Source organism: Leucoraja erinacea, chromosome 9, assembly GCF_028641065.1.
Source record: "Leucoraja erinacea ecotype New England chromosome 9, Leri_hhj_1, whole genome shotgun sequence".
NCBI classification, from domain to species: Eukaryota; Metazoa; Chordata; class Chondrichthyes; order Rajiformes; family Rajidae; genus Leucoraja; species Leucoraja erinaceus.
This window is the reverse complement of record NC_073385.1, coordinates 39826613-39838716: the sequence shown is the minus strand read 5'-3', so window position 1 is coordinate 39838716 and position 12104 is coordinate 39826613. Positions and strand designations below refer to the sequence as shown.

The 12104-nt window shown below is 41.2% G+C and overlaps 1 protein-coding gene across 2 annotated transcripts in view; it reads left to right on the top strand.

Annotated features, from left to right (window-relative positions):
• ppp1r13bb (protein phosphatase 1, regulatory subunit 13Bb) overlaps nt 1–12104 on the top strand; it is a 50508-nt gene that overhangs the window by 14997 nt on the left and 23407 nt on the right. For both annotated transcript variants that reach the window (XM_055640618.1, XM_055640619.1), the window contains exons 3-4: nt 4477–4596; nt 7392–7465. In XM_055640618.1, coding sequence (XP_055496593.1) covers nt 4477–4596; nt 7392–7465 — 194 coding nt within the window. The remainder of the gene's footprint in view (nt 1–4476; nt 4597–7391; nt 7466–12104) is intronic.

Here is a 12104-nt window from a genome sequence, read left to right as displayed (position 1 = left end):
TGGAAATGGTACCATCTGACTGGATGAGTTCAATGAAAATGAATAATGCATTAGCCATGTGGCAATATGTACCAAAAAATTACTTTTATTCAGACAAGAGATGGAAAATATTAGTTTTACAGGTGCACAACCTTTTATCCGGTGTTCCGGAAACCGAAAAACTCCGCAAACCGGCCATTTTTTCCAGGATGTCGTCTGCACACCAAAGCTCGCGTTTGGCGCCAAACTTGACCCGAAACGACCCACGGTCAACCCAGGTCTGTACTACTGTAGCGGCTGCCTCCTCCCCGGAGACCGGGGAGACACTTAAACATCTGTAAATCATTGCTTAAAATGTTAGTCAGTTAGTTTGGAGGGCTTTTATGTGAAGGGGGGGTTGAAGGGGTAAACTTTAATTCTTAGTCCCCTACCTGGTCGGAGAGATGGGGAGCGGTCAATGCCTTACTGGGTCGCCGTGCAGTAAGCTCCGCAGCGCTGTGGCCGGTGGGGCTGCGGGCGGCGCCGGTTGTAGCTCTGACCCCGGCAACTCTACCCCTGGCTGCGAGGCGCACCAAATCCAGCGCCGCCCGCGGTCGGACGCCCCCCACCCCAGCTCCGCAAATGTTGGGAGTCGGCGGCGTCGCAGCGCTGGGATACCAGCGGGAAGCGGGCAATGTCTTACTGGGTCGCTGTGCGGTAAGCTCCAGGGCTCGGAGGCCGCCTTCTCCCAACATTCGCGGAGCTGGGGTGGGGGGCGTCCGACCGCGGGCGGCGCTGGATTTAGAGCGCCTCGCAGCCAGGGGTAGAGTTGCCGGGGTCGGAGCTCCAACCGGCGCCGCCCGCGGCCGGACAGAGCCCCCAGCTCCGCGATGTTGGGAGTCGCCGATCAGGTAGGGGACTAAGAATTAAAGTTTCCCCCTTCACCCACCCACCACATAAAATCCCTCCAAACTAACTGACTAACATTTATGCAATGATTTACAATGATTCCCCGGTCTCCGGGGAGAAGGCAGTCGCTCCAGACTTTTCAAGCCGCCCGCGCTACCTACCTAATCTACGCTAAAAATCTTCCATTCGGAAATCCGAAAATGTCCGAAATCCGACAAGTGTCTGGTCCCAAGGCTTTCGGATAAAAGGTTGTGCACCTGTAATCGGACTTATTTGCAGAATTCAGTAGGCGTACTAATTTATCATGAGTGGAAGTCGGCTTAAACTGCATAATACTTTTGTAAAAAAAAATCTACTAATAATGGTAGCAACGTGTAGCTCTGACTGGGAACCAGCTGCTTCCTCAAAAGTAAGTCATTATTCAGCAGGATCCAGACAGTGAAAAAATAGCACTTTACCCAGTTTGATTTTCCCCTCCATCACATCCAGGCTGGAAAAAGAACAGACTCTCTTGGAGCAGGCTGACTGTCTGAAATCTCTACATGCCCATCATGCTTCAAGTTCTCTGGCCACTAATTTGGGATTGTATGCGTTGCTTCACTCTGTATGTTAAACTTGTATAGCTTCTGTTCTCCTGCTCTGTTGTACTAAGACAACCATCTGCTAAGAAGAGATACTTGGTCTGTGAAGCACTAAACAAGGTGGTATTCAACACTAATGGCCCAAACCATTAGTGGAGTAACATTTTTATATTGCAGTCTTCAAAAATGAACTTTTAAATGGACTATAAAAAATATTAATAGTCCTATGTGATGTAAAAATCTATTGCAGTGCATTTGATGCAAGTATATTGAAGGGATGTTGACTTTTGTTTATAAAATGCTAATGTGCCTAAACACAACAGTTCCATTCCTAAGAATAATTGTCAGTGGGGGAAAAGAGAATTAAGTACAAGAGAGCTTCAGGCTCGTAATAACAAAATAATTTTTCCCTGCAAGATTTTCAAAGTTGATGTTTTTTTAATAGCTAATTTATTTGTTACTGCAACTTACTAAATTTAATGTAAATACATATCATTTAATAGAGTACCACTACACAAGATACAATAGAAACAATGGCGTGACAATTTCAGATAGCCTCGGGTGAAAGTAGCGACTGTGTTCTGAAGGGACAAGTGTCTGATCACTGCAGGAAAATCATGTGGAAACTCCCCCTCCCCCCCCCCCCCCCCCCCCCCCCCCCCCCCCACAACCACTGAATTTTATTTTATTGCTTGATAACTTCCTAAGTAACTTTGGTGGTTTTCTAGTTCCCAGTCAAAGCCACCACAGCCAGATATAAAAACAGCTTATTTTCCACAAGCAGTAGCTCTACTCAACAACCAAAAGTCTGTAGCTTTCTTTTGCTCTGGTATTTTATTTCATTCTTCACATATTTAAATTATTATGTTTTATTCTTAACTGTTTACTGTATATTGTGTTATTGCTTGCACCAAGGCAAATTCCTTGTATGTATACATACTTGGCAAATAAAATGTATTCAGTTCAATTCAATCACATTATAACTAGTTAGTCCTGTGTGATCCAAATGGTGTTCCTAATTCATCGATTGTGTTTCATCCTATTTGTATTATGGAAACTCGTTATAAGAGAACTACCTGTATCTGTTAGAATATCTATATTCATATATTTAAAACACTGCTTGAAAATGTAATGGCTTAAAGGTTTGAGTGAGCAAGAGATTGTTTAAACTAGTTAGCTTCAAAATGACCTTTATGTTGCAGCATTTGTAATGATAATGAACCATGCTTGGGATATGATTCAGTGTGATTGGAGAGAGGTAATCATCCAGTACTTTAATCTGATTTGCCATTCTAATGAATAGCTTGCATTAGACAATCCAGTCTTTTTGCTTGGAGTTATGTTAATTGATTCCATGCCAAAAGACATTTTGGTGGATCTCCTCATTGTTGGTGTTAAAATACTTTTCGGAACTAACTCTTTGGTGCTGGATGCTTTGAATAAATAGATTCTTGGTAGAAGTCTATTTGCATGTATCTACAGTATAATTTGAATTTAGAATACCTATAGTGAAAAGCTATTTTCCATAGCAGCACTAAGCATTTTGTTTAGTTATAGAATCTGCTTAATTATTTTGCATTTATTAAAGCAAAGAACCATAGTCAGTGATGAAAGTACTTGGTTGAAAGTTAATAAATTATTTCTAAATATTGCTTATTTCCTGGGAAGACTAGCATCTGCAATATTTTGTTTATCAAGTTCAAAAACTAAATTGACCAAATCTTGTTTTTTTTTTTTCCCCCATTGCATCCTTTCTTCTTCATTGAAGTGAAAAGGCTTGCTGTTCATGTGCCAGGTCTGTTCCAATATGTTCCCCAGCAAAATAAAAGTTGAACTTCAGCACTGGAGGAGTCCAGCATACAAATAGTTGTGATGTTTGACCAGCAAATTCTCAAATTCCTGCTTTGCAGATGCATCCCAAACTTCTGTTTGCAGGTTAAATGGTGGTGGTTCAGAAAATTCCAGGCAATTGATGCCATCAGAACCACTTGAATTATTGGGCTGTAATTTACTTCTCTTGTATTGTACCAGTGTGTGTGTGGGGGCGCTGCCCTGTCAGCAGCGTGTTAGTCTTTTCAACTTTTTTTATTTTTTTAGTATGTCTTAAAGTCTGTTTTTAGTGTTTCTTAGTGTGTTTTGTGTGGGGGGTGGTGTGGGGGGGTAAGGGGGTAACCGTTTTGGCCGCCTCCTCCATGGAGAGGCGACTTTTTCCAGGTCGCCTCCCCCGTGGCCTAACAGCGAGGATCGGCGCGGCCTTTCCCGGAGACGCGCCCGGGGCTCAGGACTCCGGCGGCGGGTGCAGCGTGGACTGTCAGCACGGAGCTGGGGCTCGCTGGAGGGGAGCGCTCCGTTCCGTTGGTCCGCAGCAGACGGCAGCCTGAAGCCGCGGTCTGCACAGCTCCAGCTGGCGCGGCGTCTACAGCCCGGGATCCCTCGTGGGGGACCCAGGGGGAAGAAGAAGCTTCCACCGCCGGCCCGTGGCCAACTTCTACCGCGGGTCCGGTATGGACTTAACATCACCCCTGGAGGGGAGCTTCGACCACCGGCCCTGCAGACTGCGGTGCTTACGGCTGCGACGTGGAGGGAACTTTAAATCTTCGGCCGCCGGCCTGCGGCCTACACCAACTAAAAGCCGCGGTCTCCGGTGGGGAGGAGCCGACTCTGGACTTACCTGGACTTGTACCTTGTCCTTTTACCATCTGGACGCCCGCAGCAACGGCTGCGGAGGGTTGAGGTCCCGACCACGGGGGGAAATGGAGGAGGACTGGCCAAATTATGTGCCTTCCACCACAGTGATGAATGCTGTGGTGGATGTTTATGTTAAAAATTTATTGTGTTTTTGTGTGTGCCCTTTATCATTGTATCGCTGCTGACGTATCATTTCACTTGCACTTTTTGTGCAATGTGACAAATAAACGTTGTATTGTATTGTATTGGAAAGGGTAAGGATGCATTCTGTGGCCAAAAACAATTCTCAAGTTTGTTTTTGCAGTACTTTGGGACTAATGCTCTCTTTTTCCTGTGACAGAGCGTGCTATTCCTTCTGATTATATGATGTATGAACATCTGCAGAAATGGGGACCTCGCAGAGAGGAAGTGAAATTCTTTCTACGACATGAGGATTCACCCAATGAGAGTAGTGAACAAAGTAAGTGAAAACAGAACACTTTTAAAACTGCGAATATGAGGTGAACAATGGGAGCTGAACCTTTTAAGTTTCAAGGCTCTGTTACAGAGAAGTTTAAAGATGCAAGTCACCTGTGAGAATGTTTTGCTTTTATAGAAGCAGGCAAGAGATCATTTGGTCTATTGTGGAAGGGTCCTGACATGAAACATTACCGATCCTTGTTCTCCATAGATGCTACCTCACCTGCTGAGTTACCCCACAGCCTTCTGTCCTTTCATTTGGTCTATTGCTTACTCTGGTTTTTAATCTAAATCTCCAGCATTTTGTGTCTACATTCAGTTCATCTCCCTGGCTTTTCACAATGGTGTTTTAATCTGACTTTGGTTACTTTTTAGCATGTACATTTTGAATGGAGTGCCTGAGTATCATGGGATTTTGGTGATTGCAGCAAGAGAAACACTTTCTATTACAAGATATTTTGACCTATTGGTGTAAAATAGATCAAATATTAATGTGAAATGCCATGCCCGTTCATATTTTTCTTGAAGTTGATTGAAGCGAAAGCCTGATGGGATATAGAACAGACCTCAAATGCCTATTCCTTTTCTCCAGAAATGCTGCCTGACATCTATGTCATCCCCTTGCTGTATCAGATATCAGAATAAAACAAAGTTGAAGGAAATAACTTAGACCTTATACAGCCATTCTGAAAGCTTCATTTCCACTTTTGTTGGGATTTTTGCATCTTTGTGTTTCTAACAGTATCCAGATTTTTACCTCTTTATTTGGATGATCATTCTGTAATATAGCACAGAAATAGGTCCTTTGGCTAACTTGATGATGCCCACCAAGATTCCTATCTGAGCTCATCTCATTTGCCCCTACCCCTTTAAATCTTTTCTAAACTTGTATCTGTGTAATTGTTTCAATTATTGATCATTTTGAGTTGGTACACTTGTATATTGCATCTCCTACATTATGTAAACATAGATACAAAATACGTTTCTGATCTGGAAGGGTTCTGACCCAAAACAATTTCTTTTTCTGCAGAGCTGCTGTCTGACCTGCTTAGTTACTCTAACATTTTGCGTATCTTCACAGAATATAGGAGATGGAATATACTATTTTGGGTTTCATATTTGAACTTGTCTCATCACACTGCGACTTCAATTTAAATAAAACATAGATTTTTCATTTATTTTTTTATTTTTCCCAACTCGTACTATTATGCAATGTCACTTAACTATAGATCTGAAGAACTGGACCAGAGGATTGTTCCTCCAGCAATTTTGTTGGTGCTCCATTCCACACTAAGGTGTTTACTCGGGTGGAGCCAACGCTGATACATATGTCTCGTGTTCAAGCCTACTTAAGGCAAAAGAGTAGATATATAGACCAAGAGTCACGATAGTAGAATGGGTGCTACAAGGAGCGTTGATAAAGGAACCAATCATATTGAGTAGTTAATTCTGACAAAGATGAGGCATGGGGTGGGTGAAAGACTGAGGACAGTCTGTTAATAGTTAAGTGAGTGGATGGAAATTTCACAGATGGAGTATAAAGCTGGTTATGAAAATAGATATTTGAATGGATGGAGGCTCTTGAATGTTGCATTGCAAAAGCACTTGGGTATCCTCATTTGTGAACCACAAAGTTAGTATGGTGATTTTGCAAGACCAAAGCGACAATGGTATTACAAAAATGATGAAGCATAAAAGTGAATTGCATTTCGGGCAAGATTCACTTTGGATCTCTGCTAGGAATGTCTTGACAGTGAAGATTGGGCCTATATTTACCAGGAGCTTAGAATGACGCAATCTCATTGGTATAGCAAAGATTCTGAGGAAATGTTCCCCTTTTGGAGAGAACATCTAGAACTATGGGCATGTTTCAGAATAATGGGTTGTCAATTTAAGAGCAGACAAGGTAGACCTTTTTTCCCCTCGTATGGGTTTTTTAGCATTGAGCTATGGAGATCGCTTTATCGAATATATTTAAGGTTGATTGGACAGCCAGCATTGAGATTTTTGGGGAGCAGGACAAGAAGATGGTACAGAAGTAATGCTCTGATGAGCTATGATCATATTCACTGTTGGAGCAGACTTCAGGCCTATTCTTGCTCCTATTTACATTTTAAACATTTGATGATCTTGTACCCATGACCATATAATAATTACAGCACGGAAACAGACCATCTCGGCCCTACAAGTCCGTGCCGAACAACTTTTTTTCCCTTAGTCCCACCTGCCTGCACTCGTACCATAACCCTCCATTCCCTTCTCATCCATATGCCTATCCAATTTATTTTTAAATTATACCAATGAACCTGCCTCCACCACTTCCACTGGAAGCTCATTCCACACCACTACCACTTTGGACTGTGGGAGAAAACCCACGTGATTACAGGGATAATGTGCAAACTCTATACAGACAGCACCCATAGTCAGGATCAATACTGGGTCTCAGGCACTGTAACTCTACCACTGCACCACTCTGCTGCCCTCACTGGACCTGGGCTCACTTATAACCATATAACAATTACAGCACGGAAACAGGCCATCTCGGCCCTACAAGTCCGTGCCGAACAACTTTTTTTCACTTAGTCCCACCTGCCTGCACTCATACCGTAACCCTCCATTCCCTTCTCATCCATATGCCTATGACATGAATGTAACATCATTAAAAGGAAAACGTTCATACGTTCAGCTTCTGGTACTTAGTGGCTAAAATAAAAATTAAAAAATATTTGATCACACTTTGGTTTAGCATGAATATACAAGTCGGCTTATTTTAAAGTTTATCTTTTGTCTTTGTAGGTGAGCGTCAATCTCAAGATCAGTTAAACCGATGGAATGGAATAAACCTATCTGCAGAACGGTTAGAAAATGGGGTATGTAGTTCCTAGCCCTCGTCTTTTTGTTCAAAGATCTGTCAACAGGTCCTGAAACCCGAGGTAATGATGAGCAGCTTGAAAGCCGAACTTGGAGAGCAGGAGCCAGGATTTGGTTCTGGCCTCCACGATGGGTCGGCAGTAATGACTGTTTGATGGCAAAACAATCTAGTAAGATTTTTTATTTACCCAATACAGATAATTTAGCAGTAATTTATGGAATTGATTCCATGTCTATTTTAGTCAAGTGCAAAATATTAATTTTTGGATGGTGCCCATTGAGCTGCTGACTTCCGAACTGAGTACTGTCCAACATCAGTTGCTGTGTGGTGACTTGCTTTATGCAGTGCTTCCGTAATCCTAAAATGCATTCACATGGTGTATGGCTCGGATTCATTATTGTTCTCCTCCCCTCGCATAGCATCATGGGTGAGCATTCTATCTGCTACCTATAACGTTCCAGTTTTGCAGAATCAGAATCTGTAAGCCTCAGCTTGTCTTGTATCTACATGATTTTAGCATTCCATTTACTTCCAAATGTACACATGATGTGAATTTAGGGTTGGAAGCATATTGGTCTATTTGTGTTCTCCCCTAATCCCCAAGACCTGTTAAATATTGTTGACAAAATGTGTTTCTTTTTTCTGATCTCCAGCATTATTTTGTGTAACTTAATTGCCCAGGAAACAGGAAAAGTTCTGCTTTAAAACTCTAGTGCATGATTTAATTGTAGTGTAATAGCTTGATCATAATGTGGAGATGCTTATAGTCCATTTCAGTTTTGGAAATTTATAGTGGTAAATTTGTGTGGATCTTGTAATGATCTCTGAAGGCAGCCAATCTGTTTTTGGATCCTCTGTTCCCAGGGGAACATTCCCATTGGCACCAATCCTTTTCATTGTTTCAACATGCCCTAGTAACTTTTTCTCTCCTGCACATTTTATGTCCCCTTTTATTATTCCTGCCATTAATGTACCCAATAGTGTAATTTATAGTAGACAATTAACCCTACCAGTCAGTACAACATGAGAGTGTGGGAAGGAAACAGAGCTTGTGGAGGCAACCTACTACCACTGTCAGTACATCAGTACATGTCACGGTGCACAGACTGCACCTGAGAGACTGAATTCTGGTCCTTGTAGGTGTGAGGTAAAACCTTAATTGCCATTCCACTGCAGATATTCTCAAAGCTTTATTTCCAAAATCAAACTACATGATTTTACTCTGGCTCATTTGACAAAATTCTTGCCTTTTTGAGTAAAGCAGGTGGTGTCTTGCCAGGCTCTCTTTGTACCATACATGAGGATTGTTGCATAATTGAATGCTCAAGCATAATATGCTGGACTTTACGTGGTGCAAATGGGGAATTAGTTTTCTATAATATCCTGAGAATTTCTCTGAAATTTAAATTGAATTTTCACGACAGAACCTTTTTCTCCTTCAAGCATTTAAAGGAGGCTTTTAAAAAGTACATCTTGGTTATGTGCAGAATCTGTCATGGTGGTACGGTATTCCGCAGTTGTTTGAGTAAAGGCACTTCTTGCAAATGAATTCTTCATTGAATTAATTGTGTGCCTTGACCCCTAGCTGTCAACTGTCCCACTACTGTCTTACAAGTGGGAACAATATCTTCTATTTTGTATCCATTCCCATTGGTATCCTGTCAGCCTTGTCTGTTCTAGGAAAATGTCCCAGTCTGTTCTTTCTTGATGGTTCTGATAACATCTTTCTAAATCCGTTATGTGCTCAAGCAGTGCTTCCGTAATCCTAAAATGCATTCACATGGTGTATGGCTCGGATTCATTATTGTTCTCCTCCCCTCGCATAGCAGCATGGGTGAGCATTCTATCTGCTACCTATAACGTTCCAGTTTTGCAGAATCAGAATCTGTAAGCCTCAGCTTGTCTTGTATCTACATGATTTTAGCATTCCATTTACTGTCGGTCCATCAGTCGAAAATTTTTGCTCAATAAATTTTTGCAGGAATATTTCAATTTGAAGAACAACTGGTCTCACAGCAGGGGGACTAAGCTGTGCAGTTAAAACGTTGGTGTATGAGTTGATCAGATATAATTCTTGAATATTCTTGGTGCTCGGGTGACATTTGACGGCTTGCTTTTTTTGATTTTTTTCCTTTTGAACAATCGTATCTAATTGATATATTTTTGGAACAGAATAAGGTAACTTATTTATTTGTAGATGAATGATTTAACAAAGCAGCTGCCAAAGTAGTCAATACTTTGTAATATGTAAACTATTATTTGCTGGGGGAGATATATAGAAGTCAGAAGGCTGTATGTTTGATGTAACCTGCATCACATTACATACAGCAAGGGTTTTGACAAAGTAGTCAAAAGTAAAATGCTATGGGATCAAGGGGGCAGTGGGAAATTGGATTCAATTGAAGGCAAGAACAAAAAAACTTTTTTTGTAACTGGAATTCTGTTTCCACATGACTTAGTTCCTACACTCCTGTAATGTATTTTGATCGGTCATACTCACAGTGCCCTCCATAATGTGTGGGACAAAGACCCACCATTTATTTATTTGCCTCTGTACTCCACAATTTGAGATTTGTAATAGGAAAAAATCGCATGTGGTTCAAGTGCACACTGTCAGATTTTAATGAAGGCTATTTTTATACATTTTGGTTTCACCATGTAGAAATTACAACAGTGTTTATACATAATCCCTCCATTTCAGGGCACCATAATGTTTGGGACACAGCAATGTCATGTAAATGAAACTAGTCATGTTTAGTTTTTTGTTGCATATCCTTTGCATGCAATGACTGCTTGAAGTCTGTGATTCATGGACATCACCAGTTGCTGGGTGTCTTCTCTGGTGATGCTCTGCCAGGCCTATATTGCAGCCATCTTTAGCTTATGCTTGTTTTGGGGGCTAGTCCCCTTCAGTTTTCTCGTCAGCATATAAAAGGCATGCTCAATTGGGTTCAGATTGGGTGATTGACTTGGCCACTCAAGAATTGACCCTTTTTTAGCTTTGAAAAACTCATTTGTAGCAGTATGTTTGGGATCATTGTCTTGCTGTAGAATGAACCGCTGGCCAATGAGTTTTGAGGCATTTGTTTGAACTTGAGCAGATAGGATGTGTCTATACACTTCAGAATTCATTATGCTACTACCATCAGCAGTTGTATCATCAATGAAGATAAGTGAGCCAATATCTTTAGCAGCCATCCATGCCCAGGACATAACACCCCCTCCACCGTTTCACAGATGAGATGGTATGCTTTGGATCTTGGGCAGTTCCTTCTCTCCTCCATACTTTGCTCTTGCCATTACTCTGATATGTTATTCTTCATCTCGTCTGTCCACAGGGCACAGAACTGTGGTTGCTCTTTTAAGTATTTCTTGGCAAACTGTATCCTGGCTATCCTATTTTTGCGGCTAACCAGTGGTTTGCATCTTGCAGTGTAACCACTGTATTTCTGTTCATGAAGTTTTCTGCGGACAGTGGTCATTGACAAATCCACACCTGACTCCTGAAGAGTGTTCCTGGTCTGTCGGACAGGTGTTTGGGGATTTTTCTTTATTATAGAGAGAATTAATCTGTCATCAGCTGTGGAGGTCTTCCTTGGCCTGCCAGTCCCTTTGCAATTCTCTTTCTTCTTAATGATGTTCTAAACAGTTGATTTTGGTAAGCCTAAGGTTTGGCTGATGTCTCTAACAGTTTTATTTTTGTTTCTCAGTCTCATAATGGCTTCTTTGACTTTCATTGGCACATCTTTTTTCTTTCTATTACAAATCTCAAATTGTGGAGCACAGAGGTAAATAAATAAATAAACAGCCATTGTCCCAAACATTATGGAGGGCACTGTAAATGTGGAGTGGTGGTTATGCAGTTGAAACAAATATTGGCCAATGGAAGTTGAAGCAATGCTTTAGACTATGGGAGATGTAGACGGTTTTGCCTGTTGCTCAGAAAATTGAAATTAATCCAAAAGGGATGCATTTGGGGAAAGATCCAATGAATGGGGGAAAAAAATAAATGATGTGTATGCCCACATATGATTAAAGGTAACAGAGCAGGTCAATTAGAGAGTTAAAAATAAACATGGAATGTTTTCCTTGAATAGTGGAGGCATTGCAAATAAGCACAGGGGGGTATCCTAACAATAATCAGGGTCACAGTCAGTGTACTGCAAGTGCAAACAACTCTGTTCACCATGCTTCAAGAAATATACAGAAACATCCATTTTTTTTAAACAAAGCCTTTAATTTATCGGTTAAATAATTGACCAGATTCGTTATGATCAGAGTTTACAAAAAAATAAACAAAATATCGGCATTCATTTAGGCTTTTTAAAACAAATGACTATTAAACACTTGCCAGTGTTCCTTACAAATAAATGTTAGACTCCAAGGCATGAATCTTCAAGCCAAATCATTACTTACATGTCTAAGTTAATTGAGTGCTGGTTGATAAATAATGGAAACCTTTTTAAAGAGATAGCATTAGGCTGGCGATGGAGGCAGCTCGGCACTGAAATACAACAATGCCTTGAATTTGCCGAATTTTCACACGTAAATTAACATTAAACTTGGGTGACAGCTCAAAATTGTGAAATGAAATGTATGAGCAAATAAGATGTTTAAAAAAATCTGATTATTATCTA